We start from the raw sequence: 27,173 nt of genomic DNA, 5'->3' as shown, positions 1-27,173 counted from the left end.
CCTCAATTTCAAGTTTGAGCCTCATCACTCGATCTGATACTCTTTTCACCTCCAAGACATTCTTAGCCAACTCTTCTTTGAAAACAACCCCGACTCCATTTCTCTTCCCATCTACACCATGGTAAAATAATTTAAACCCTGCCCCTAAATTTCTAACCTTACTGGCTTTCCACCTGGTCTCCTGGACACACAATATATCAACCTTTCTCCTAATCATCATGTCAACCAAGTCCCGAGATTTTCCTGTCATAGTCCCAACATTCAAAGTTCCCACATTCAGTTATAGACTCTGTGCTTTCCTCTTCTCTTTCTGCCGAAGAACCCGCCTTCCACTTCGACTTCGACCCACAGTAGCTGAATTTCCACTGGCTCCCTGCAGGTTGACGACGCCGATGGCGGACGCTGTTAACCCGGGCCACGACCGATCCAGTATTGAATTCTTTGGATGAACGCTCATATTTGTTTGGCAAAGTTTTAAGCCGGATGCCCTTCCTGACGCAACCCTCTGCATTTATCCGGCCCGGCCTATAGTTTGCACTGGCTTGTGCCCCCCATAGGGCTGCATTAAAAAAAACAAACTAGACTAATAATGATGAAGCAACATGGTGACCGACTGTTTAGAGCATCTGCCTCACAGTTCTGAGGACCGGGGTTCAAATTCCGGCCCCGCCTGTGTGGAGTTTGCATGTTCTCCCCATGACTGCGTGGGTTTTCTCCGGTTTCCTCCCACATCCCAAAAACATGCATGAATTGGAGACTCTAAATTGCCCATAGGTGTGAATGTGAGTGCGAATGGTTGTTTGTTTATATGTGCCCTGCGATTGGCTGGCAACCAGTTCAGGGTGTACCCCGCCTCCTGCCCAATGATAGCTGGGATAGGCTCCAGCGCTCCCGCGACCCTTGTGAGGATAAGCGGCTCAGATCATGGATGGATAATAATGATGATAATAATGATGATGCATTCATTTAACTGGTTTCTGCAATGATTCAGAGGGTTCGATGTCCATTGTTCACATATTTATGAACGAAATAAGGTACCTGTACGTCTGATATCACCCACATGTCTCGTGTCTGTCTGCCTGGAGGCGGGCTAGACCTGGTTTTGGTAATTTCATGGACTGGAGCACCCCCAGCACATTTATAATGGAATGTCTGCACTCGTCTGGGCATCACCACAGCCACCTTCAATCCTGTCCAATCGAAGCTGGTTCTTTCATTTGCTTGAAAAAGCACCGCAAATTATCTCTACTGTGTATGTAGAAGACAACTCAGCGATCCATGTGTTTACTGGAGGATTGAACGTTAGTGGTATTTTTTTATTGAATACTGCATGAGTGAAATATTTCCATGGACCTCATTGATCTATATCTCCTTCAACGTTCGTTCATTTCCACGACCACCCCCTCAAGATGGGCCACCATTTGTATTGTGGTTCATGGTGCCTTTGTCTTTTCCTTGTTTTCTTCCAATCAACAATCAGTGTAATAACAACCAAAGTTCTATTCATAATGCTCCTATACATAAAGACAATTACTTACTTAACTATAGAGCCATCTCAAATCTCCCCTTCACAGCCAAGATTGTCGAGTAAGTGTTTTTTAATTAACTCAGTGATTACTTGAAATAAAATTGACTTTTTGACAAATTTCAATCAGGTTTCCGAACTCATCAGAGCACAGAATCAGTTCTTATCAAAGTGCTAATGATATAAGGTTGCACACCGACTCGGGAAAGGTGTCAGTTCTTGTCTTGTTAGCTGTGGCACGATACATGAGTATGAGTTGATCATAACATATTGCTGAACAGGTTGGAAACAAGCCGGCATGGTGGATGACTGGTTAGCACAGCTACCTCACAGTTCTGGAGACCGGGGTTCAAATCCCAGCCCCGCCTGTGTGGAGTTTGCATGTTCTCCCTGTGCCTGGGTAGGTTTTTGAATGGCAATGACATATGGGATCCCTCAAAGGTCAGTTTTTGGACCCCTCCTGTTCAGCATGTATATGCTACCGTTGGTTCAAATTTTTTAGAACCTTAATGTTGAATATCATAGCTATGCAGATGACACACAGTTATAGCTAGCATTGTCTCCAGATGACCACAGTTCAATTGAGGTGTTGTTATCACTGTCTAAATCAAGTAAATAACTCGATGAACCAAAACTTCCCCCAGTTAAACGACAACAAAAATGAGGTAATTGTTTTTGGCAGTAAATAAATGAGGTTTTCTGTTAGTAAATACCTGGAGTCACTCTCTCTAAAAAACAAAAAAACAAGTCCAAAACCTCGGTGTGCTGATAGATTCTGACCTGTTTCAGTAGTCATATCAAATCAATTACTAAAACAGCCTTCTACCAGCTGAAGAACATATCCAGACTGAAGGCTAGCATGTGCCAAGCATACCAGGAGAAGCTCGTCCATGTTTTTATCTCAAGTAGACTTGACTACTATAATGGTCTTCTGACTGGACTCCCCCAAAAGAGCATTAAACAGCTCTGCAGCACATTCATAATGCTGAAGCTCTGGTTCTGACCAGAACAAAGAGGTCAGAACATATTACTCCAATTCCAAAGTCTCTACACTGGCTCCCAGTCAGCTTTAGAATCCACTTTAAAGTTTTGCTACTGGTTTATAAATCATTCAATGGTTTAGGTCCTGAATATACAATATGAAACAAATGCTAGTGAAATATAAACCCAGGATGGCTCGGAGATCTACAGACTCATGTCAAATAATGGCGCACAGTGTCCAAAGCAAACATGGTGAAGCAGCTTTTAGCTGTTATGCTACACACAAATGGAATAAGTTGCCAAAAGACGTCAAGTCAGCACCAAGTGTCAATGTTCTTAAATTCAGGTTTAAAACTCTTCTTTTTCTCATGCTTATGACTGAATATTTTCGAGAATTTCCACTTTTAAATGATCTTTCTTGCACTGTACGTTTTTTATCTTTATTTTTATATGGATTTTTTTTCTCTTCGTTTTTAATTGTTTTAAGCTGTCTTTTATTTTCTTTGTTTTTAATCATGTACTTCACATTGCGCTGACCTTGTGCAGGTAATGCGCTATACAAAAAAATTTGCTTTGCTTTGCTTACAATAAATAGCGTGAATCCCGATTGTTTACTACACTTTCTACTCCATGTCAAGATCTTGAAACAGATTACACTGCTGGGACAGATCAATTCTGGCGGGATACAGGGCCGCTGGCCACGCCAAAATTCAGAAATATCCTTGACATTTTGCCTGATCACAAAGCTTTGTGTACAGTATACTGTATATGGCTGTCTATACAGTGGTCCCTTGAGTTACGAATGATCTGACGTATGAGTTCTCCTATAAGTCACTAACCTACACTTCTGACAACTATCATTATCATGAAAGGGGGATGAGGAGTAATCAACTGGAGATGACAGAGAAGTCATGCTAAGTGCTAAGCTATCGTGAAATGTAGTCACCCAAACAATTTAACAATAATTAATGCTTGGGTACACTATACCCTTTTCACAGGCTGGAACAGGATTACACTAGAGAGTATAACCAACCATGACCTGCAAATTAGTAGGCAATTTGTGTCTACAGAGAAAAATAATACTATGTAGACCTCATTCATATATGCTAGTCATGCCCTCTAAGTTGTGTGAATGGAAAAGTTCACAGTTTTTTGTTTTTTTTTGGGGGGGGGTGACTAAAATGTTTTTAGTTTGAGTGACAGATTTTTGGGTGAGTTTTAAAGTTTTTTTGGTAGTCGTGAGACATTTTTGGATGTGTTTGACAGTTTTATTTTGTGTGAGATTTTTTTGGTGCATGTGAGAGTTTTTTGGTGATTGTGAGTTTTTTGGATGTGAGATATTTTCTGGTGAGTGTGAGATTTTTTTTTGGTGTATACGTATAGATTTGTATCGATTTTTTAGTGTGTTTGTAAGGTTTTTTTTTGGTGCATGTAAGAGGGTTTTTGGTGTGCATGAAAGGTTTATTGGTGTGTGTGTGTGTGTGTGTGTGTGTGTGAGCGTGTGTGAGGTAAATTATATTTTTGGCTTAGACACCAAATCAGATAATAAAATAATTGTCTTAAAACACAATTATTATATCAGTGACATCTTTTGAATTAGTAAAATTTCTGATAGAAAATGTGATCAATGGTAATCCCACTGCATTGCCTTGTAATCAGGGATTTAGTTCACATTAATAATTGTCATTGGACATGGTGAACTTTTGCAGTAAAACAGCAGTGCACTTTGCAAGTAGTTGCAGGAAGTTTAGGCGTGAACTTGCGATGACTTCTGCTTTCTCCTCGTTTTCATTTTGGAACACTGCTTCAAAGGGAGCTGTGATCAAAGCTGTCTGAGAGGCAGCATGGGGAACGAGTGAGAGCCGGAGAGGGGGAGAGAGAGTGAGAGAGAATAGGGAAAACCCCAGCGCTCCCAAATATGAACAGAGCTTCTCTCCAACATGTCCGTCTCTCCCTCCCATCAGCCTAAACAAAGGTATCAGCACTTATCAAACCCTGCTTTCCACCCCAATAGCATGCTCCTAGACTGTTTTGACATCTCTATCGAGTGCCTGATTATTCTATTCCTTTCATTCAGTGTCAGCCACTAGAGGATTACTCAAAGATAGTCTGGTTATATCATGACCTAGATAAGGCAACATCATAGTACTAATGCTATTTGTTCCACATCCTTTCATCACACCATCATATTCCAACGGAGACACTGAACTACAGGGGAAGCTAATAGAGATGTCTTTTAAAACATGACTAGAATCCCAATATAGATGCATATAAGACGAAAACCCACAAGTGCGCTGAGCGATTGCACATTTTCACATCTAAATATTTTGGCTCCAGTCTTTTCAAATGTCATGTTCTGCGGCGAACAGCTCGTGTTTCATTTTGAAGAGCAGATATCAGTCTTCACCATGCCTCTCCTTATTGTCTAGCTAAAGAACCTCTTTGTGGTATTTTGCGCAGTCATTATTAAAAACCTGACATATTTTTAGAGAAGCATCAACAACAACAAGCACAAGTTTTGTGACATGTCACTGAAATATATCCAGTCCAAACGCAATATAGTGCTTGATATTTCATACAATGTCCTACTAAATTCCTGTGAGTAACATACTGAGTTGAATTGTTAAGCATAAGTTCCAGAATAAATAAATAAAAACACACAGACACACACACACAGCCTTTCTTTTCTTTGGCTGTGACCCTGAGTGCCAGAGGTCAGTTTGCCTTACTTAGCTTTCACTCTGCTCTGCTCTCCTATAGTGCTTCAAGGCCCTGATCGGGTTGGAAAGTAATGCGGGATGAGCGATGAGGAAATCAATACATTCTCTTAGCTGTATCTGAGTCATTGTCCATTAAGGACTGTGTTTACTCCAGCCTTGAACGCCATCCTCCCAGACTGGAGCATCACTCATTTTCTGTGAACTCCCCATCTGCATATCAAAGCACGGAGACCAGGGAAAACACACTTTCTGGCTCCATCTGTTTCTGACAACGAAAAGCCAAGAGAAAACTTCCAGCTCCTCAGGTCCAAACAACTTTCATCAAGTGTGTCATTACGTTCATGCAAATGTGCATAAGGCCCTGCAGGTGATCTTGTTTAATCAGTGTATTGTTACTGTCCATGCAAATCTTGTCCATTTTCAATCCAATTTATAACCACAATTTCACAGCAAACAATGTTATACCACACCATAAGCAACTTTATTAGACTGATTCCTTCATGTGTGTTTGACGTTTGAAACGTTCAGGTACGTTCAGGTTCAATTAGGGTGTGTGGGGGGCTTTCCATGGCTAAGCGTAGTTTAGAGCTGCAAAAAAGCTGGAAATCTCCTGCTTATGTTACATCCAACTTAAAACACAGGGAGAAAGGCAAAATGCCCTGTTTTCTCAACGTTCATGATGTCGTGAAAGCACTGCAGCATAACTCTAATTCTATAAAAATGATTTTGGTTCCGGGATTCCTGTTGATTAAAACAAAGCAACAGGAATCATTTCTTGTCTTGATTGAAACAGAATGTTGGAAGGGCATTTTTGATGGATAGTTCTGGTAGCCAGTGCAAATACCTAGTAAACCATAATGTTCTAAAACCTATGTTGCTTGTTGATGTTGGATGTGGAGGTAAATACCGACATCATGTAATGGTCATACAAGCAAGTCTTTTTTTTGTTTAATTCACACAGTGCCATAGTAAGAGGTTTTATCAAATAGCGTATTTAAGTTTTTTTCATCCCCATATGGCAAATTTAAAATGTCAAAACATCAAAATCAATTGGGGAAAAAATGATTGGAGCACATAAGCAAAAGTGACACTTGCTAGTTTTCAATAACTAGTGGTAGGTCTTATGTGATACGACTTGGACTCTATTTTGAGTTTAATGATACTTCTAAGTCCTTGATCAATTTGTCAGTCCATCATTTTTCCAGTTTTGTGTTCCTGGAAATGAATACGTCAGTTCATTTACAACAGCAAACTTGTTCACAGATTGCTACACTAACAACGAGGGGACAACTTGTGTGCATGTGCATAGTGCTAATGTTAGTCTAACTGTAATAGAACTATATCTATTCAGATGCAATACTGTCAAATTATATTGAGGAGGCACATTCAGCACATTATGGTCTCACTTTCAATGAGGAGCTTTCTTACCCCTAAAGCAAATTTGCATTTTTTGTTTTTTTTTTATGAGGCCACTATTGGTTTGCATTGTTAATACATATTTTTGTGAAAATTCTGCCTTTCATGAATAAGAATGCCCTGGCTTATAAAATGCCGTAGAACTGATAGTGAACAAATTGGATTGAAATTGCTTTCTGAAGGTGATCTTCGTAGCTTCAAGCAGATTGCAACAAACAGCTGCAAACTCAAATCTGTTTCTTGCCTTTGGCACAACCTCAACATAGGCACAATGTAACATTCAAGCGAATATGGTTGAATGGTCAATAACCAGGTGAAATGCCAAAATTACTCTTCTCATTAGGTGTAAGCATGCACTTGATTTTGAATACCTGACTCAGCATAGATACAGATATTTCTAATCACTTATAGTATGTACATTTAATTTTGCAGACTTGCATTTGTCCTTGTACATTTGATTGTCACTCTTCCTTGTGTGTAATCTGCCTTTTGAAATTTGTATTCTCTATACAGAGTATTGTGAAATCCCGAAATGCAAATTTTCCACTAGTGCAACACGTTTGCTTGCTTATTGTGTCAAGAAAGTTAGATCAATAGCGGTCTCATACTGATATGGGAGGTTACATTCTGTAACCAGTCTTACTTACAGTATATATGCTACTGCAGTACCTTAGGAGTCCCCATGCTACCTATGAATGTATTAAGTCACAGGAGCAACCAACATCTTTTTTTCATGGCTTCAGAATTGATGGAAAGGCTGCAAAGGTCAAAGTTTTTTTTTTTGTACTAAATGCAATCGAAACACATGCTTATTGTCTCTACACATCAAGCAGGCATCACTGATGGTTCACTGGCCTGACAGGCAGTGTGGGTTGAGTTCCCATTCAGTGACGATGAGAATGTGAGTGTGAATGGTTATCAGTCTCAATATGTGATTGACGACCAGTCACTCTTTCGCCCCAAGTCAGCTGAGACAGGCTCCAGCTCCCTGCGACCATAAACAGGAGAAGTGATACAGAAAATAGATGGATGGATGTTTATGATGTCTGTTGTAATTAATGTTTAAAGGTTTATAGCTTCAAGGAGTCTAAATAGAGTTACAGTACCGATCTATTGTCTATCTCGTGGTCTATTTACAGTTAAATCAGATTATACAACACAGCATAAATACTTGTATGAAGATGTATTATGATGGAGTGCTGTATGCGGATACAGATCAATGGAAGGAAAATAAAAGAGCCATTTAGAATAACTAGCTGGAATGTGTACTATGCTGTTGTTGGATAATATTCTAATGCTAAAATAATTATTCATGAATTCATTTTTGCCATAGTTTTTTTTTTAGTTCTATCATTATGCAACATACAGGTTATGTACCATAGTTTTCACCCTTGCACACATTCTGACTAAATTAACTGTGACTGCATTATTAGTGGTCTATTTGTTTACCAAGATAAAGTCAGGGGAAAAGGAATCAATCCACAATGTGTTTCCATCTTCTGATGGAAACAGTGAAGGAGAGGAAAGTATCAGAAAAATATATTTTAAAAAGGTGAAAATTGGGGCAGGTAAAATGACATGATAGGAAAGGAGGTTAAGGCAATGGAAAAAAATATGTTTGTCGTTTGAATTGCCGAGAACCTGACTTAGTCATGAGGTGTAGCTGGAATACATGGCTCAGTAGAATGACCCAAAATAAATATGTGGATATATTTTGAGTGAAAGAGGTATTAATGTTAGGTTATTACTATGCTAATAGCTTTTTAATGTGCATGAAAAACATAAATTATGATAGAACATCTTTTGAAATGCAAGGGTCTATACTATTATTTATGGACCATTTCAGTTTTTAAGTATGAAATAAGCCAATACCACCAATAAATAAGATGATAACTGTGGCTTTAAAACATTCGTCTGTCTGTCAGTCTTTCACTCTTTTCAGAGAGAATCTTCACAGCCATTCTAGTATTTCTGACTGGGTTGTAGAAAACATCAGCATTATGGGATGGATATTTGCAGCTCAGAGTAAAATATACTTGCAATATTCGGATGGACTGCTATGAATTTTGCATCAGATATCCGAGGTCTCGCCTGACTGCGGCGCATCAGCCTTTTATAGACTCCATTATAACCTGGTCTAAAAGAAGTTGTCAACAAAAACTTTAGGCTTCTTGCAACAAAAACCATTGTCAGTCTACGCCTAACTTTGCCGGGCGGTAAAAGAGAAAGGTTCTCAAGGGACTTTATGAAAACATAACAACCGTATTACCTTTTTAACTGGATGTGCTTTGCCTGTGCAAGCTCAATGTGAAACCTTCACTCCGCAATCCCCAAAAAGACATGAATCCTGCCTCAGCATACTCCACAAACATTGTGGATATGCTTTGTTACATATATTGCCCCTCACAAACACATACAGAACAGGTGTCCAACTCAAGTCCCAGGGTCCACTTCCGGCCCGCCTCATCAATTTACAGTATGTGGCCCCCGAAAGCAAATCATCTGCATCATTTTCTGTGATTCTTGCTAAAATGTGGCCCAAAATTTAAAATCGTCATATATAGTAAATAATAAATAAACATTGAAATATTGCAAGGATTTTTTGTTACCAAACCCCTTTTTACAGTAACTTTAATAATTGTTAAATAAACTATTACTGTTGACTTCTGATTACAAAACTATTGATCCATCAAATAGTTGTCTGTGTGTATTATTATGGTGAGGCGATGAAACATTTTCATGGTTTCACAGTCATAACGCTCCTCTGAGGGAAACCGTCCCAACAATGTGGCCTGCGACAAAAATGAGTTTGACACGCTTGACATAAAGTATACTGTATTTTAACTGAATTTGTTTACGTATCAGTGCACATTTCTATAAAAAACACTAATTAAAAATTTACTTTTTAAAATAACCAAATATTTCTTATTTTTTATATATATAATTTTTCCTCTAGGCCATAATGGATAAAAAATATGACAATATACTATTCATGTTTAATTACAATGATATGGGATTTCGCCATTTACGTATAAGACTCATTTCATGTTGAGTACCTCGATTATCAGTATCTTTCTGTAAAATTTAGTGCTGCCCTTATATTTTGTAGTATTTGGCTGAATGTGAGCAAAGAGTATAGCATGTTGTTGTTGTTGTTGTGACTTTCATCCTGTTCCATGAGGGGCCGCCAACAGCGAGACTCTTGCATGGTATGGTTGGCACAATTTTTACACCGAATGCATAGCCCACCAATGTTTTATCCGGGCTTGGGAGCAGCAGTGGCTGGGTATTGGGGCACTGTTTATGTATTTTCCTTCAATAAGGAAATGATTTGGTCATAAACCACTGAATTCATTTTGAATGCAAATGAATGGAATAGTCTTGAATGGCCAAGTCAGTCAATTTTTACACCGAATGCATAGCCCACCAATGTTTTATCCGGGCTTGGGAGCAGCAGTGGCTGGGTATTGGGGCACTGTTTATGTATTTTCCTTCAATAAGGAAATGATTTGGTCATAAACCACTGAATTCATTTTGAATGCAAATGAATGGAATAGTCTTGAATGGCCAAGTCAGTAAACTATTGGGAACCATCCTGTGTAACATTATTTTCACATACGGAGGGCAAATTGTCAGAAGCAAGACCTACAAAAACTGAAGGTTGCAGTAGAGGCCGGCCCGGGTGTCTCCAGGGAGTGAACTCAGAAATTGGAGATTTCAAGCAGTCAACGATGGATTTTTATTTCAAGTATTGAGAAATACTTGAGATTTTTGTGCAAACTCAAACTAAATTGGGTTGAAAGTCAACACCAGTCACATTTTGATGGTTTTATTTAAAATACATTGTGATAGTATATTAAGACAAAAATCCTAAAAACTCTCTCACTGTCCATATACATCCAAATACACTGTACTCTACTGTAATCCACTGTACTGTTCAGTTCAGTTTATTTTTGAAAGGGGACAATGCAATTTCATAAAACACATGAAGTACACATGGTTAAAAAAGCCAGAATTAGCCAGAAGGCTAGTTTTCATCTGTAGTCCCCTGGCCATGATGTAAAAAAGCAGTAAAATACATCTACAAGACAATATAATACAGGATACATAATCAAACTATACTATTAAGAGAGAATAAAACCATAATGTAACTGTTAACTAATCACCATGCTTTGCTTTTGTACATAATCCCACTAAATTCTCATCAGAATAGGTTTGTGTAGGTCCTTAAAAAGTAACTTTTTACTTTTAGTGAGCACGCAATTCAGAAAATGGTACTACTTTTACAGTGTACACTGTATCACAGTGAGCAGATCCTTTGTTTGAGAGCTAATAGGAAAGTAAGAGTGTTTCAAGAGTATTTTTTTAATTTCATGTCATGAAGGAACACCTTTTTCTGACCGATTTTCTTGTCTGCTTCTTGCATGTTCCAGCGTGTAAACCTGGTTTCTTCAAGCCGTATGCTGGGAACATGAAATGCTCCCAGTGTCCTCTACATAGCTCCAGCCATGACCAGGCTGCCACCATGTGCCACTGTGAAAAAGGCTTCTACAGGGCTAACAAGGACCCCTCTACCATGGCTTGTACAAGTAGGCGCAGTTTAAGTAGCTGCAAAATAGTGAATGATTGTGTCTGTTTTATAACTTCTCTCTGTATAACAATAATCCCTTCCTCCCTTTACGTTTGTGCTTTTCAAATATGTTTTACATCACTACGATTGGGAGCAATGTGAATAAAGTATGTGGCTTCACCATAGCCTCAAGTTAATGTGTTTTCTAGAAATATAATAATAACATGTATTTATAATATATGATATCTTTGAAATTGGCAACTGCAATGCTGGAATAAAATACAGAAGCTTCTGACCACCACCCACCAGCTCACCCACACATGTACTTTAAATACCCACTTGCCGCTGTAGTTGTATTCACTTTGCAAAATAAAATACTTCATTGCCAAGTAAGAAGCTTCATCACACATGTATTTCTCAGTTTAAAATTAGACTGCTCTTTGCCCTAAGGCCCTTGTTTTATTTTGTGCGTGTGAGTAGTTTGATACAAGAACCTCCTTTAAACCATTCCTGTAAACACCTTCCTACCCCAAAAAATGTTCAGAGTAAGGTAGAATTCTAACAAACATTGCAGTGTGCATTGCAGCTCATTTCATCATTATATTCAACTCTTGAGAGGCAATGTCACTCCAGTTTTTGCCTCTTAAGTTGTAAGTGTATTTATTGACAGTGTAGTGGTTTGTCATCTGACTTCAGTGACCATGTGAATGTGAATGGTTGTCTGTCTCTATATGTGCCCTGTGATTGACTGGCGGTCAGTCCAAAGTGTAGTCTGCCTTTTGTCCACAGTTAGCTGGGATAGGCTCCAGCTCCCAATGACCGTGAACAGGATAATCGTTATAGAACCATGTGGATGGAAGTTGTTGTTGTAACATCATGCACAGGTATCGAAACGCATTGTGTACTACCTGTATGGTTTGACTTAGTTTCTCTTTCCTGTCAGGACCTCCATCAGCACCCAGGAACCTGCTGTCATTAATCAATGACACGGCCCTTTTCCTGCAGTGGATGCCACCAAGTGACACAGGAGGCCGCAGTGACATCACCTACAATGTCCTGTGCCAGCGCTGCAATGGCGACAGCGGTGGGATGCAGTGTGATCCTTGTGAGCCGGACCTGAGATTCATCCCACGGCCATTGGGTCTGACTGGCATCTCTGTGGCCATACTAGATTACGCAACACCTGCCAACTACACCTTCCTCGTGGAGGCTGTGAATGGTGTATCTGGGTTGGGTGTGGCTGCACGTGCGCTGATAAACATCACTGTCAATACACATCAAGCTGGTGAGTGTCATTTTTTAATATGCTATGAGACTTTGAGTTTGTTTGACTGTCTTTGGGAAGTTCAGTTCAGGTTTGTGGGTTTATAATTGGAATATACTGTAATTGATATTGACTTGGATGAGATGCATTATGTTCGCACAAAATATACATTTTTGTCTGCAAATATTGGTGAGGCATCTGATATATTGTTTTGTTTGTAAATGCTTTTCACTGAGATTGGCTGCCGTCCATTTCAGGGTGTACCCCGCCTCTCGCCAAAAGTCATCTGAGATAGGCGCCAGCACACCTGCGACCCTAGTGAGGATATGCGGTTCAGAGAATAGATGGATGTAAATGTATTTCATTAATGTTAATATAATACATGTGACAGCGCGTTAGGGTAGTGGTTAGGACGTCTGCCTCACAGTCGAGAGGTCCCGGGCCCTTATTTATCAAGCGTGTGTACGCCCAGAAGTGTGCGTTAGGCAGGCGTATGAACATTTCCACACAAAGTATGGGATTTATCAAGTCGGACTTATGTGTGGGGACGTGTAAATTTATACACAGCTCAGACCATGTGTACACACAAAACCTACGCATTGAATACACTAAGAGCGTCACACATCGAGCTCCTATCGTCCCCACGGCACTTTTGGCCACCGGTACATTTTAGAGACTGAAGACATATGCTACATTTACATGCTACAAATCGACGCCAAGCAGAATCATGCCTTGTCCCCAATAATGCTTGCAATATGAATATAACTTGGTAGTCCTCCTCCAGTTAAATAAAGATAATTCTCGTCTGCGGGCCGTGATACGGATTTTGGTGTCAAACTATTCTTTATTTCCGAGATTGCTCTTTTCTCTCTGATCCAACATAATTAACAGTAGCGGTTAAAGTCTCGCACATAATTTTTTTTCTTTTTGTTGGTAACACCTGCATTAATGGCTCCAAACATTATTCTACGGTTTGTTTCCACTTCTCAGACAAATACAGATCAATGTCGGTCTCTGAGATATTCATTTTCTCCTCCCTCTTTGCCATGATTGTAAAGTGGGAAGTAGTCCATTCTGTATTCTTAAAGGGATTGCTGCTACCATATACGGTAAACTTGAGGTCTTTCTCAATGCAAATGATGCCAAACGAGTGCGACGGCGGCAGTTTAGAACATGTTGGATTTACCAACACTCATTACTTACTGGTGTGCGTACGACAGGTGTCCGCACACTTGATGAATGTGGATTCTTTTGTACTTACATGTATTGTAAATTTCAGTCCTATGAACAAACTTAGAAGCTGTTCTATACATGCTTTGATAAATAAGGGCCCAGGATTCAAATCTCAAATCAGGCCCTTGTGTGGCATTTCCATGTTCTCCCTGTGCTTGCATAGCTTTTCTCTCCATTCCAAAAACCTGCACGTTAGGTTAATTGAAAAATCTAAATTACGAATTAATTTGAATGTAAATTGTTCTTTGCCTACATATACCAACTGACTCGCCGGAGACCAGTTTAGGGTGTACTAAGCCTCTTGCCCCAAGTCAGCTGCCCACTCACCCACGACCCAAATAAGTACAGGGGGTTTTTAGAATTCATGGCTGGATAATTAAGTTGTGATTTTAGTTTATTTTCACTATACCAGAAGTATTTTGTAAAGTTAACATGTGCATAGTGGGATAGAAAAAAATGTGAAACACTTGACAAAAATATGTTTTAAAAGTTGGCATTCTTGCACAAAATTACCACGATATTGTCTTTTGCAAATATCCATCCTATCGCTGCCAAAAATGCTGAATGCACACTCAAGCTCAACTACTTACAAAATATTCCACATCAGGTCCAGTACAAGTGTGCCTGCAAAATTGGGTCATCATTTTAGTTAGCAGAGAAATCACGGTCATGAATATTTATGTTAATATCTTTGGCGTGACATACAGTATGTATGCCATTAGTGCTGACAGACAGTTACTTACAGTATTTGTTTTGAAGCCATATTTGGTCTCTTGAGCTTTGTGTTTTAGTTACCAGTCTCGGTTTCTCTTTTGTGCTGATAATGTCAAAAGGTGAAGCCCATTTTGGCGCTTGGCTCGACCACTGTGATGTTGAACTTTGTCTTAATTTGCAGATCCCTGCTGGTCTGAGGTCATCTACAGTGTCCAGTCCTCAGTGGTGCTTTTTCTTGGCCTTGAATTAGGAACCCAAAGTTCATATGAAATTTGAACTCTATTCTGTGGAGACAAATATAGATTGAATTATTGATGGATCAGCATAAACTGTGGAAAAGCTGGAGAGCTGATGAATAAATTATGAATGTTGCATACACAGTATATGGGATACATGTGCTTATACCTTCCCTTTGATTGTACAGAAAAGCAGAGCTGGGATAAAACTCCTATTACACTTTGTTTGTCTTAACGTAAAAGTTAATCTTTGTCTAACTTCGTCTTGTTTTCAGTGATAGGCAGCACTGGAATGAAACCAAAGATTGCAGTACCAAAGATTGCTATAGAACTTTATATCTGCTGTTGGTGGTTACAGAATAAGATGATAGAATATCATACAACCCCTGACATGAATAGAGAGTGGCTGGATCCAATAGCAGTCGGAGGCAGATGTGAAAGGATGACTAGTTTATTGATGAAAGGTAATGGCGGTGGTCCTAGGTGGGTTGGCAGGCACGGTGTGGACAGGTGGCAGGCAGTGGTGAGGACAGGCGGCTGGCTTGGTGGCAGGAATTACGTGGATCAGGAACACGGGGGGGATAACACACTGGAACAAGGAGACAAGAGTCAAAAAGGGAACGAGGAATAGGGTGACTTACGGGAGGTAAATGGGCCGTGGTACCACTGAAAGTAACTGCAATACTTCGTGAGGATTTCCTGGAACAGGCAGGTTTATATACCGGCTACAATAATTGGCGGGGTGGAGACAGGCTTAAGCAACGAGACGTGGAAGGTTGGGTGAATTTTGCGATCACGGTCCGCGAGCTGTTTGTTGCATCCGGCGGACCGGGTCAATGCCACACGGACCTCATTCCATACAGCCTGGATCCGCTGGTGATGTTCCTTGACTGCAGGGACTGCCACTGCCCGCTCCTGCTCCTTGAACAATGGCGGTTGGTAACCATAGCAAGCCATGAATGGGGACATACTGGTAGCGGAACTGGTGAGGGAGTTGTGGGCGTACTCCATCCACGGGAGGAATGAGCTCCAGGAGGAGGGGTTGCATTGGGCAACACAACGGAGGGCTGATTCCAGGGATTGGTTTGCCTGCTCCGTCTGGCCGTTGGTCTGTGGATGATATCCCGATGACAAGCTGGCTGCTGCGCCCACCACTTTACAGAATTCCTTCCACACCAGGGATGAGAAATTAGGACCTCTGTCAGAGACAATATCGATGGGAATACCGTGGAGTCTAAAGACATGCTGGACAAGGAGGTCAGTAGTTTCGAAGGCGGATGATAGCTTGGGGAGAGGTATGTAATGGACAGATTTGGAAAAACGATCAACAATGTTGAGAATGACAGAGTTACCTTCAGAAGGAGGTAGACCGGTAACGAAGTCCAGAGCAATATGGGACCAAAGGCGGCTAGGGATAGGCAATGGACGCAGCAGCCCAGCTGGGGGCAGGTGTGAAGACTTCCCTCGGGCACAGACGGAGCAGGCTTGGACGAACTCCCGGGTGTCTTGAACAAGGCTGGGCCACCAGAAATGCTGCCGGATGAACTGAATCGTGCGGCTGATGCCAGGATGACAGGTGAGTTTGGAGGTCTGAGCCCACTGAAGAACGTCAGAGCGTGCAGAATCAGGGTGGCAAAGAATGGGCGCACTGGTGAACAGGGTCTTGAGTTGGTTGAATGCTTGGGATGCTGCCGGGGTCCAACGAAAGAGGGAGCTGGCGGATGTGAGGCTAGTGAGGGAAATAGCGACCTTGCTGTAATCGCGGATAAACCGACAGTAGAAATTGGCGAAACCAAGGAAACGTTGTAGTTCTTTGTGGGTGGTGGGAGTGGGCCAGTTAACGACTGCTTGGATCTTGGCAGGGTCGAGTTGTAGTTGACCTTTGGAGATGACGTAGCCCAGGAGGTGTACGGAGGAGAGGTGGAATTCACACTTTTCAGGTTTAACATATAGCCGGTTTTCAAGGAGACGCTGAATGACTTGGTGTACATGGAGGCAGTGTTCTTCGGGGGAGCGGGAGAAAATGAGGATGTCATCAAGGTATACAAATACGAACCGGTTGAGCATGTCATGGAGGACGTCAGTAATAAATGTCTGGAAAACTGCAGGGGCGTGGGTTAAACCAAATGGCATGACCAGATACTCGAAGTGTCCGAGAGGGGTATTGAAGGTGGTCTTCCATGCGTCCCCCTCTCGGATACGGATGAGGTGGTAGGCGTTCCGTAGATCCAATTTGGTGAATACCTGGGCGTCACAGAGGGGTTCAAACGAGGGGTCGATGAGGGGAAGCGGAGATTTATTCTTCACGGTGATATCATTGAGACCACGGAAGTCAATACATGGGCGGAGAGTGGTGTTTTTCTTTGCAACAAAAAAGAAGCCGACCCCAACTGGAGAAGAGAAAGTTCGAATGATCCAGGGCTGTGACCTTCTTCGGAGACGGAAGCAGTTGGAGAGGAATTTGGAGCTGGTGAATTATGGCTTCATGAATGAAATTGTCATCGGCACCGGAATCAATCAGGGTAGTGATGGGGGTGTTAAGAGCCAAAACAATAATGCAAGCGGGAATGGTCATGCGAGAAGGAGAGCTTGAGGGGATGGAGGTTTGGCTCACCACGACGCTCTCAGGTTGCGGTGAGCCTGGTCTTTTGGCCGGAGGGGACATGTGGAAATAAAGTGACCGGTTTGACCACAGTAGATACACAGCCGCTGGGCGATACGACGCTGACGCTCCTGTGGATCTAACTGTGTCTTAGCAACTTGCATGGGCTCTTCAGTGGCTACGGGGAGTGACGGAAAGGCAGTGACTGTGCGGGAGGCGGGTGTGAAGCTGACGGCGCAGCGCTCGGAGTGTGAGAGTTTTTTCGCAAGCGAACCCCCCTCTCTTGTGTACGCTCTCGCAGTCTGTTATCCAGAGGGATGGAAAGGCCTATAAGATCCTCGAGAGAGGAGGGCTCGTCCCGGACTGCTAGCTCATCCTGGAGCTGCTCGGAAAGGCCATTGTAAAAAATCTCCCGAAGTGCCGCGTCATCCCACCCACATTTATCCGCCAATATCCGGAACTCTACGGAATATTCCAATGCAGAATTAGCGCCCTGCCTGAACGTGAGGAGACGACGGGTGGCTTCTTTGCCCTGAACGGGGTGATCGAACACTTTACGAAGTTCAACGGAAAAGGAATTGAATGAGTGGAGTACCGGGGAGGAGTTTAGCCATAAGGAAGTGGACCATTTAGCAGCTTTGCCGCGGAGGAGGTTAGTGACATACGCTACTTTGGATTGTTCGGTGGGATAACTGTATGGTTGAAGGTTGAAAACAAGTGAGCAATTGCTACATGCACCTAGGTCCCTGGAGTAGGGCTCGGGCGGCGGAACATGAGGTTCTTTATACAGGAGGCATGGTGGCGCTGACGCTGCGGGCTCGGAAGGCATACTTACAGGTGGAGGGTTAGCTAGCATCGTCAAAGAAAGGAGGGATACCTGTTGTGTGAGGGAGTGTAGGGATTCCGTGAGTTCTTGGAGAGTCTTTTCTTGTTTTCCGATGTGGGCTCCTTGGAGAGTGAGTGCGTTCATCAGTGCCTCCGGAGTTGCTGAGTCCATAATGGCCGAAGTATTCTGACACGAATAGAGTGGCTGGATCCAAGAGCAGTCGGAGGCAGATGTGAAAGGAGGAATAGTTAATTGATGAAAGGTAATGTCGGTGGTCCTAGGTGGGTTGGCAGGCGGCGGTGTGGACAGGTGGCAGGCAGTGGTGAGGACAGCCGGCTGGCTTGGTGGATCAGGAACACGGGGGGGAAAACACACTGGAACAAGGAGACACAGGAGTCAAAAAGGGAACGAGCAATAGGGTGACTTACGAGAGGTAAATGGGCCGTGGTACCACTGAAAGTAACTGCAATACCTCAGCGAGGATTTCCGGGAACAGGCAGGTTTATATACCGGTAGTGATAAGGTTGATTGGTGACAGGTGCTGAAAACAGAAAAGTGAGGGGAGGGAGAGAGAGAACGCAAAGCGCCCTCCCGGCTACAATAATGGAACTGCAGGCAGTATATTACAACCCCAATTCCAATGAAGTTGGGACGTTGTGTTAAACATAACTAAAAACAGAATACAATAATTTTCAAATCATGTTCAACCTATATTATATTTAATACACGACAAAGACAAGATATTTAATGTTCATACTGATAAACATTATTGTTTTTAGCAAATAATCATTAACTTAATCATGTTTTTAGCAAATAATCATTAACTTTTATGGCTGCAACACGTTCCAAAAAAGCAAAACAAGGTTAATTTAAGACCATTTATTGTGGATACATTTGCCTTAGTTTATTATTATTTTTTTTTAAAACAATTGTTTTAAAGTGATATTGTGATATGTGTGATAAAGTGATATGTGTGAATTTGCACATTTATTTTTTCTACCTAATTGATATTTATGCGCTTTTCTAAAAAATAAATAAAGTAGAAGGTACTCATCAGTTACACAGTACTCAAGTGAATACTTACTCATACTCAAGTAATTATTTAGAGGACTACATTTTCCTTATATAACCCCAATTCCAATGAAGTTGGGACGTTGTGTTAAACATAAATAAAAACAGAATACAATGATTTTCAAATCATGTTCAACCTATATTTAATTGAATACACTACAAAGACAAGATATGTAATGTTCAAACTGATCAACTTTATTGTTTTGAGCAAACAATCATTAACTTAGAATTTTATGGCTGCAACATGTTCCAAAAAAGCTGGGACAGGTGGCAAAAAAGACCTGTTTGGAACATCCCACAGGTGAACAGGCTAATTGGGAACAGGTGGGTGCCATGATTGGGTATAAAAGGAGCTTCCCTGAATTGCTCAGTCATTCACAAGCAAAGATGGGACGAGGTTCACCTCTTTGTGAACAAGTGCGTCAGAAAATAGTCGAACAGTTTAAGGACAATGTTCCTCAACGTACAATTGCAAGGAATTGTGTAAAGGATATCACCACATGGGCTCAGGAACACTTCAGAAAACCAATGTCAGTAAATACAGTTCGGCGCTACATCCGTAAGTGCAACTTGAAACTCTACTATGCAAAGCAAAAGGCATTTATCAACAACACCCAGAAACGCCGCCGGCTTCTCTGGGCCCGAGCTCATCTAAGATGGACTGATGCAAAGTGGAAAAGTGTTCTGTGGTCCGACGAGTCCACATTCAAATTGTTTTTGGAAATTGTGTATGTCGTGTCCTCCGAGCCAAAGACGAAAAGAACCATCCGGACTGTTATGGACGCAAAGTTCAAAATCCAGCATCTGTGATGGTATGGTACTGTGTTAGTGCCAATGGCATGGGTAACTTACACATCTGTGAAGGCACCATTAATGCTGAATGGTACATCCAGGTTTTGGAGAAACATATACTGCCATCCAAGTAACGTCTTTTTCATGGACGCCCCTGCTTATTTCAGCAAGACAATGCCAAAACACATTCTGCACGTGTTACAACAACGTGGCGTCGTAGTAAAAGAGTGCGGTTACTCGACTCGCCTGCCTGCAGTCCAGACCTGTCTCCCATTGAAAATGTGTGGTGCATTATGAAGCGTAAAATACGACAACGGAGACCCCAGACTGTTGAACAGCTGAAGCTGTACATCAAGCAACAATGGGAAAGAATTCCACCTACAAAGCTTCAACAATTAGTGTCCTCAGTTCCCAAAGGTTTATTGAATGTTTTTAAAAGAAAAGGTGCTGCAACACAGTGGTAAACATGAATCTGTCCCAGCTTTTTTGAAATGTGTTGCAGCCATAAAATTCTAAGTTAATGATTATTTGCTAAAAACAATAAAGTTTATCAGTTTGAACATTAAATACCTTGTCTTTGTAGTGTATTCAATTAAATATAGGTGGAACATGATTTGCAAATCATTGTATTCTGTTTTTATTTATGTTTAACACAACGTCCCAGCTTCATTGGAATTGGAGTTTTATATATCAACAGTATACCGCCTAGTTTGGAATAAACTGCAACCAAGATAAAATATATTTTACATTTTAAAGCTAACTTTGGGCATGAGGTGGGGTACACTCATGGTTAGTCATTCAAAGGGCACCTATAGACGAAATAACTTTTCACACCCACATACTGTACACACCTCTGGACAATTTAGAATCTTCAATTAATTTGGGTAGCATGTTTTTAGAGTGTACAAGAAAACTGTATTATCTGCTGCAACCCCACATTACTGAAGTACTAACCACAAGATGTTTTGGAACCAAATTAAAACGAGGTCAAAGAGCATGAACCTTGGCCCAAGAAATTTTCATAATAATAATCGAGTGGGTTTCATCATATCATTTCAATAAAGACCGCAATTAAGAACTATACTCACCTTTTTGTGACCTTAACACTGACCCTCTTTCCAGCAAAAACAAAATCTGAAATGATGATAACTGACCTTAACAAAAATTGTAGAATGATTTATCAAAAATGCCTTGTCACCACTAAGTTCTAGTTTTTACCATTAAATATCTCAGAAATTGTTACTGCATATTTTTATCAGCTTTATGAATGTACCTAGAGTCTTGAATATGCCCTTTTAAGATGAAGCAACATATTTCTAAGTTTGTATTTTACCAAGCTGAAATGTTCTGCTTTTGGGTTGTCATCATATGGAAACCAGATGTCAGGTATGTGTGTCACAAACCATCCTAAGGCCACAAGACTGACAGGAGGAAGTTGGGATGCAAAATAATCGCTGGTGAGGAGAAGCAGCCTGGGGGGATGTTCCCATTAGGGTGCAGAGAAAGGATTAACTTGTCAAACTGCCTCTACTCAATTGACATACTGTAAACACACACACACACAGACACACACACACACAAGCGCGTGCATACACGCGCACACGCATATACACGCATACACACGTTCAGGCATTGACACCTTTTGTGCTCACCACCTACTTACACTCTTGCATGTGTAGACAGCAGCCCACCTGCTTTCCTTATTAGCATGCCATATATACAGTATAGGCTACCTGTATTTTATGACTTGATTTTATATGGCATCACTCTATATTCACTGCGTGTCATTATGAAATTGTAAATTCAATGAAAATTGTTTCATTCCCTTATTGAGAATTACGGAAGTGATTTTCAGTTCAACCAAGAGAAATGAATAAGAAAATGAGAGAAGAGAGCGTTAAAGTATAATTGATATTTAAATCTGACAGTGGGATGAAGTGGATCACGTCGTCTTATGAATTAAGTGCTTCTAGTCCAGTGTGAAGGACACTCTCTCTCAGGAAGCTTGACACTGGAATGAAAGCAGATGGCTACAGAAATCTTCATGAGGGACAAACTTTGGTGGGACAAAGTAGGTAGGACATATCTGTAGTTGAGACGGGGCAAAGGGAAGTCAGAGAACAGTTTGAATGGCCTCACATGGTTGGCAGAGAGGCTAGCCTGTAAAGCTATGGTTTGAAGAAATGAAAGTCCAGTAAAGAGATGGGAAGATGGGAGGAAACTGAGTTGCACAGACAGAGAGATGATCTGTTGCTATGGTTCAATTTTAGTATGGTAGTTGTTTAATTATCTGCAACTCAATAAATAATGCATGTGTCACATTAAAAATTCTAATAAATCTCAGTTTAGAGAGTGATGTGATATAAATTCTTTGGGCACTTGGAAATTCAACTGTAGACTGTTATTTATGGATTTATTTATTTTTTCCTCAAGGGGTAATTCAGGTTTTACTGTTCTGCATAGTATTGTTGCACAGTACATAGAGAACAAGACCACACATATGCAGACATGTGGGGAGGGTTGTCAACATGAGAACTGAGGTTGGGGGTTTGTCAAACGTGACCCTTCAGTTCCCAAGTCTCGTGAATGAGGTACTGCCATCCCATAAATTCGAGACTTTTGATTTTATTGTGGCGGCACGGTGCTGACTGGTTAGAGCGTCTGTCTCACAGTTCTGAGGACTGGGGTTCAACCCCGGCCCCGCCTGTGTGGAGTTTGCATGATCTCCCCGTGCCTGCGTGGGTTTTCTCCGGGCACTCCGGTTTCCTCCCACATCCCAAAAACATGCATGGTAGGTTAATTGAAGTCTCTAAATCGCTCCTAGGTGTGAATGTAAGTGCGAATGGTTGTTTGTTTATGTGTGCCCTGCGATTGGCTGGAAACCAATTCAGGGTGTACCCCGCCTCTTGCCCGATGATAGCTGGGATAGGCTCCGGCACTCCTGCGACCCTTGTGAGGATAAGCGGCTCAGAATATGGATGGATGGATGATTTTACTGTCTCTTAATGAAACTTGTTGAGGTTAATTTTAACACTCAGGAAAGTTACAAATATCCTTGCCGGATAAAACATTAAGACTGGGCTACTTAAGGTGCGACAGAGGCGAGTTAGACCTGGTGTTGGTATTTCGTGGATCAGTGCACCCAAGTGAATCTAAAAGAGGGAAGTCTGCGTTGTTGGGGGCGTGATCACAGCCTACTTCAATCCTGTCCAATCAAAGCGACTCCTCTCATTCCCTTTAATTTGGCGTATCTCTGTCAGACAGTGGAGACACACTACACAACATTTATTCCGATACCACCGTATTCCGTCTTTTCCGATCATTGGGCTTTATCTTGTCAGATCAAACACTGTTGAGGAGGTGTGACCAGAAAACGTGTCATCTTTCACTGCAACTGGATACAACCATTACAACAAGTTACTGTCAAACGATAAATCGCTGCGACAATGTTGGGGAGAAAAAAGAACAAAAAGAGGAAAAAAACGTGCGGTGTCATCGGGTCCTCGTGCGTGACGTTTTGGGCTATCAATTCAAGTATTGCTTAAGGTATGTTCACGTACTTTTAATACGATACGGCTCACAAGCAGGAAACAAAACGTCATTTAGCCGAGCAAACTAGTGCGAGCACTAACGTTGGTACGTTAACATCCCGACGTTCTGTCGACTCCTGCTCTAAAGCTTCGGTAAACATTGGTTTGTGAGCGTGAATAAATGTTGACAATGGCGACCAAGTATGTTGACAACGGCAGGCACAGGAGGCAATACGCCGTTCACAATACGCTCCTGGAAGGATTCTTCCGGGATCTTTCGCAGCTCTGTTGTCACGACCATTTTGATGTCGTTACCTACAAATGAATGTGGTGTCATGTTTGGTAGTGGTCGGAGGGGCCGTGGGAGCAGAATTGCAGCCACCCTTCTGTCAGACTGCCCCAGGACAGCTGTGGCTACACAAGTAGCTTACTGCAACCAGGTGTGACTGTGGAGTGAATGAATAATGTGTGCAATCGTAAAATGTCTTTGAGTGTCTCGAAAAGCGCTATATAAGTGTAATGCATTATTATTATTATCATTGTCATAAATGTCTTCAGAACCCGTACCCTTGATGAAGCTTTTGAGCTTGGGGGAAAAAAGGGGGGGAAAGATCACACAGCGCCACATCGGGTGAGTGGGGAGGTTGCTCTAGCATGGCAATGTTCTTCTCAGCCAGGTACTGTCAGATGCTCAGAGCATTGTGTTGAGGCACTTTGTAACTTGTAGTTTGGGTTTGAAATATATATTTTGGGACACCAGTTCTGCAACCTTTCTGACACACCACGTGAATGATTATGTGACAGACCGAATTTGTGTTCCTCTCATTCGATTTCCTGTCTTGATTGTCTAGGGCCACCCTTTAAGTACAAAATCACTGTGACTGGTACCCCAATGAAGGGGGCCAGTAACTTTGGTACTCCACGAGAGTTGAGTCAACTGAAACGAAAAGAGTGTAAAGAGTAAAAAAAAAAAGACAGATCAATGACAGTTTGACAAGTGTTTCTGATTCGAGAGGGGTGATGTGTCTGATCTGGCCTTCTATGTGGTCAGCATACTAAAAATGTGGACATATCCTATGTAGTTTCTTCAAGCAGCCTCATGAGCTGGACGCACTGAGTGAAGGCACCAAGGAAAGAAAAAATAAGTGACCATTTGCATATATTGATGCTTTATCATTCAAGCCTGGTTGAAAGTTTCTCAAGTTTCTTTTTGATTTCTTTGTTTATTAGGTTGATGGTTTTCGTTGAACACTTCTCAATGCATCAGTGAAAGGCGAGAGTGCAGGACAATCACTTGAACGCATTCAACAGTGAACTGCACTCTGCTCTAAATATACCGGCGTTATTGCTCAGCAAAGCGTTATTCAAGCAATATTCAACCCTCAAATTTCACTGCACTGCAAAGAGGCACAAAGGAGCAAAGATGACAAAACAATAGCTTCGTGTACGTTGTATGTGTTAAGACAAATAACTTCAGTATGTCGAATAAAAATGAGTCAGTCTTTGTCAAGAGTAGTGATTATATTAAAAATTGCACACCTCATATATTCTGGGAAGCAGAATAAATGGAAAAATTAGATGAATACAAAAATTCATATTACAGTATATTTATATTATAAATGTGGCGCAATAGTGTAATGTAAAATAATATGTTGCCTCCACTGCAGCTGCCCACCTGTGTTCAGAGCCCCCAAGACACATGCTTTCCCCAGTTGGGAACAAGGCCATACATGTGCAATCTAATGTCATGTTAAATGTGGCCAAAATTTCAACTAATGAGGTCATGTCTTTTGTTTTGTCTTTTCTTCTCAGCGTAATGTGTTGTCCTTATTTGGGGAATTTTCTTGCATTTACTCTTTGCTTTCTTCCTGTTCTCTGGTGGGCCTGCTTCTGTTTTCATCGACCTTCCTTTGGGAATAAGGCCGACATCTATTTATATGCTCAGATGCTGCAGCGATCCAACCCCATGTGACATCTTCACAGCTCTCCCAGCTCCTTCCTTCTCTTCTTCTTCGCTTTCTACCTCATGTCCTTTCCATATACTGTAATTAATATCTCTGACTATGTATGTACTGTGTGGAGGTTACTATTTTATTTATCGTTAAATCAATTTACATCTCTTTACTAAATCTGTTTTTCAGTTCTTACAGATATTCTGTGATTGCTTTAATGTCGACAAATATGTGCTCATCAATAAAGTAGCTTGTGCTTTATTATGTTGTTTTTTTCAGCATATTTCCACCTTATGGCAGCAATATGAAGGGTAAAGTGAGGACAAATGTCACAATATTAACAAATCTTCTTTTCCTTTCGGCTTGTCCCTTTAGGGGTCGCCACAGCGCGTCATCCTTTTCCGTGTAAGCCTGTCTCCTGCATCCTCCTCTCGAACACCAACTTCCCTCATGTCTTCCCTCACGACATCAATCAACCTTCTCTTTGGTCTTCCTCTAGCTCTCTTGCCTGGCAGCTCCATCCTCATCATCCTTCTACCAATACACTCACTATTTCTCCTCTGGACGTGACCAAACCATCGAAGTCTGCTCTCTCTAACTTTGTCTCCAAAACATCGAACCTCGGCTTTCCCTCTGATGAGCTCATTTCTAATTTTATCCAACCTGGTCTCTCCGAAAGCGAACCTCAACATCTTCATTTCCGCCACCTCCAGCTCTGCTTCCTATTGTCTCTTCAGAGCCACTGTCTCTAATCCGTGCATCATTGCTGGCCTCACCACTGTTTTATAAACTTTGCCCTTCATCCTAGCAGAGACTCTTCTGTCACATAACACACCTGACACCTTCCTCCACCCATTCCAACCTGCTTGGACCCATTTCTTCACTTCCTGACCACACTCACCATTGCTCTGGACAGTTGACCCCCAAGTCCTCCACCCCTGCTCTCTCTTCTACCTGTAGCCTCACTCTTCCCCCACCACCCCTCTCATTCATGCACATATATTCTGTCTTACTTCGGCTAATCTTCATTCCTCTGCTTTCCAGTGCATGCCTCCATCTTTCTAACTGTTCCTCCACCTGCTCCCTGCTTTCACTGCAGATCACAATCTCATCTGCAAACATCATGGTCCACGGGGATTCCAGTCTAACCTCATCTGTCAGCCTATCCATCACCAATGCAAACAGGAAGGGGCTCAGGGCTGATCCCTGATGCAGTCCCACCTCCACCTTAAATTCGTCTGTCACACCTACAGCGCACCTCACCGCTGTTCTACTGCCCTTGTATTATTCAAACATACTTCTCTGCCACTCCAGACTTCCGCATGCAGTACCACAGTTCCTCTCTGGGTACTCTGTCATTGGCTTTCTCTAGATCTACAAAGACACAATGTAGTTCCCTCTGACCTTCTCTGTACTTTTCCATCGACATCCTCAAGGCAAATAATGCATCTGTGGTACTCTTTCTAGGCATGAAACCATACTGTTGCTCGCAAATACTCACTTCTGTCCTGAGTCTAGCCTCCACTACTCTCTCCCACAACTTAATTGTGTGGCTCATCAACTTTATTCCTCTATAGTTCCCACAGCTCTGCACATCACCCTTGTTCTTAAAAATGGGCACCAGCACACTTTTCCTCCATTCCTCAGGCATCAGAGCTAAAAAAAAAACAAAAAAAACTTCACAGTTAAAAGTCTAGTGATATGTATGCATGGTGATGCATCCATAACAGTTTCCTGCAAT

The 27,173-nt window shown here is 41.6% G+C and overlaps 1 protein-coding gene across 5 annotated transcripts in view; it reads left to right on the top strand.

Annotated features, from left to right (window-relative positions):
• LOC133472577 (ephrin type-A receptor 6-like) overlaps positions 1–27,173 on the top strand; it is an 80,243-nt gene that overhangs the window by 38,148 nt on the left and 14,922 nt on the right. For 4 of the 5 annotated variants that reach the window (XM_061763650.1, XM_061763642.1, XM_061763657.1 and 1 more), the window contains exons 7-8: positions 11,076–11,231; positions 12,156–12,497. In XM_061763650.1, the coding sequence (XP_061619634.1) occupies positions 11,076–11,231; positions 12,156–12,497 (498 nt within the window). Of the gene's footprint in view, positions 1–11,075; positions 11,232–12,155; positions 12,498–25,401; positions 25,655–27,173 lie in introns of those variants that run through there. The other variant, XM_061763670.1, reaches the window with a different exon arrangement.

Source organism: Phyllopteryx taeniolatus, chromosome 2, assembly GCF_024500385.1.
Source record: "Phyllopteryx taeniolatus isolate TA_2022b chromosome 2, UOR_Ptae_1.2, whole genome shotgun sequence".
NCBI classification, from domain to species: Eukaryota; Metazoa; Chordata; class Actinopteri; order Syngnathiformes; family Syngnathidae; genus Phyllopteryx; species Phyllopteryx taeniolatus.
This window is presented reverse-complemented; position numbering and strand designations above follow the sequence as displayed.